At 53.1% G+C, this 2,072-nt stretch overlaps 1 protein-coding gene across 1 annotated transcript in view; it reads left to right on the top strand.

Annotated features, from left to right (window-relative positions):
* Positions 1-495: 495 nt before the first annotated feature.
* Positions 496-2,072, top strand: part of CCDC124 (coiled-coil domain containing 124) — a gene marked incomplete at its 3' end in the record, with an annotated part of 7,429 nt that continues 5,852 nt past the window's right edge. The window contains 1 exon segment of the mRNA XM_009870677.1: positions 496-668. Within this exon segment, the coding sequence (XP_009868979.1) occupies positions 510-668 (159 nt within the window).

Genomic DNA, 2,072 nt, shown 5'->3' with positions numbered 1-2,072 from the left:
ACCCTCACCCTCCCACCCCCTTGTTGTGCCACCCTGCAGCCTCGCCCGGCTCCTGCTCTGGGCACGTATCGCGGTCAGAGGAGAGGAGAGGAGATGGAATCCAGCCCAGGCTTTGAAAAGTTTGGGGGTCAAGCAGCTGGTTCTAAGCCTCAGCCCTTCTCTGCCGTTTCTTGCTTAGAAAGAGCTCCCTGCCCTGAAAAGCGACAGTTTAAGAACGTGGTGTCCGCACGGGCAGCATGCGAGAAGGCAGCCCTCTCCCCTGGTTAATTCTTCTGGCTCCCATCACACCTCAGTTTTAGGATTTTTCCTTCCCTGGCGATGTAGGGGAATTAGCAAGGCACATCTACGTGGTTGTTTATCCAAGTGAAACGGGGCCACGGGGCCGTGTTTCTGTACAGGCGGGGGTGATGCAGCGTTTGTGCTGTTTCACCCTGCTGGTGAACCCGAGAACCTGTCCGGGGTGAGGATCTGAACCTCTTTTTTTTCTTCTTCACAGAGCACCTTGAGTGATGCCCAAGAAGTTCCAAGGTGAAAATACCAAGTCGGCTGCTGCCCGCGCGAGGAAAGCTGAGGCAAAGGCAGCAGCCGATGCCAAACGTCAGCAGGAGCTGGAAGATGCCTACTGGAAGGATGAAGACAAACACGTGATGAGGAAGGAGCAAAGGAAGGTGAATAGCTGGTCAGGTAGAAGGGTGTCTGTAGCTGGTCCTTTGCTAAGCCTGTGAGATCCAGGCTTGCGTGGAAAGGGTTCCTCCTCCTCTGTCCCCCCGCTCTAGCTGTGTCTCCACGCTCATTTCAGGCAGAAGAGCTGGAGTTAGTGGCTTCTCTGGGAGCTAAAAGAAGCGGAGCGTGGGAGTAAGTGTAAGCTTTGTGTAATTCAGAAATCTGGTGGATCTTAGAGCTGCCTTCCTGAGGGAGGCAGCAAAAGCTTCGTTGTCGGAGTCATTTAAAATTGAAATAAGTAAAAGACCAGGAACTCCGCTGCAGGGTTTGATTTTTTTATTTTTTTTTTCCCCCAAGCAGTTCTTTAGCTTCTTTCCCTCTCTTAACTTTTCTTTGATTTTTGTAGAAAGAAAAAGGAATCGGCAGGATTAAGAGTTTAAAAGCTTCCTTTGTTTTTTTATCCCTCTCCTCTCTCCCTGACTTGGTGTGCCCTACATCAGGACACATCTCTCTCTAAAGATTCTCTCTGCAGCTTGCTCTGCCCTGGGTGCCTGTTTGCCACCGCGTTCAATAAACAGAGCACCTGAGTGATCCTTTCCGGGTTATTTGGTTTTTAATGCTGCTGTTTGTTAGACAGATCTACGTTCTAGCTCGGTGGATTTTTCTGGTTGTTGGTGATAGCTCAGCTGCCTCTTCTGGAGCAATCCCTTTACCCTCGTGCTCACCAGACAGGGCTTCTCTCGATGACATCAGCGGGGTTAAGGGGGTGACCGCCTTTGTGCCGCTCTGACGCAAGCGGGGGGGACTGGGTCTGTGCTGCTCTGTGAGCTCGAGGCTCGCGGAGCGTCGCGTGTCGGTGGTCGGGGAGCCCAACACGTCCCCGTGACCTCGGCGGCCGCGTACGTCTGCGTGAGTTCACCCCTGATACGTGTCTTGACGTTTGGAATTCGGAGTCCGGCGTGCTGTTCCCCGACACAGCCCTGTAATGCTGCCTAATTATTTCCTGGAACAAGGACTTGTTATTGCTCTACTTAAGGCTCAGCCAGCGGTGACCTATTTGACTGGGCTTCTAGAACAACCTCCTGCAGGCGAGGAGCGTGAGATTCTGGAGCAGTGAGCCGCTGACTGGAAAACTGGGGCCTATCCGGGACCCTCAGGCTGGGTTTTAGTAAAACCAGTGAGGTGGTTCCCACCTCAGCCACCCCCTCTCTCGGCATCGGCGTAGGTGTAGTCTGCAGGCCTCAATTTCACCCAGATGCCGCATTTTAGTTCATCTGCTTCCTAAAAAACTCCTGCCCTGGGGACCCTGCAGCTCATAGCGGGAAAAATCTCTGCTCCTGTGAGGATCTGTCCTTGCCAGAAGGATGTGGAGTAAAGCTGTAGCTGCAACGGGGCTCTTCCTGCTGCAG

This window comes from Apaloderma vittatum, unplaced genomic scaffold, assembly GCF_000703405.1.
Source record: "Apaloderma vittatum isolate BGI_N311 unplaced genomic scaffold, ASM70340v1 scaffold40175, whole genome shotgun sequence".
NCBI classification, from domain to species: Eukaryota; Metazoa; Chordata; class Aves; order Trogoniformes; family Trogonidae; genus Apaloderma; species Apaloderma vittatum.
Note: the sequence above shows the minus strand (reverse complement) of the source record. Positions and strands in the feature narration are given on the sequence as shown.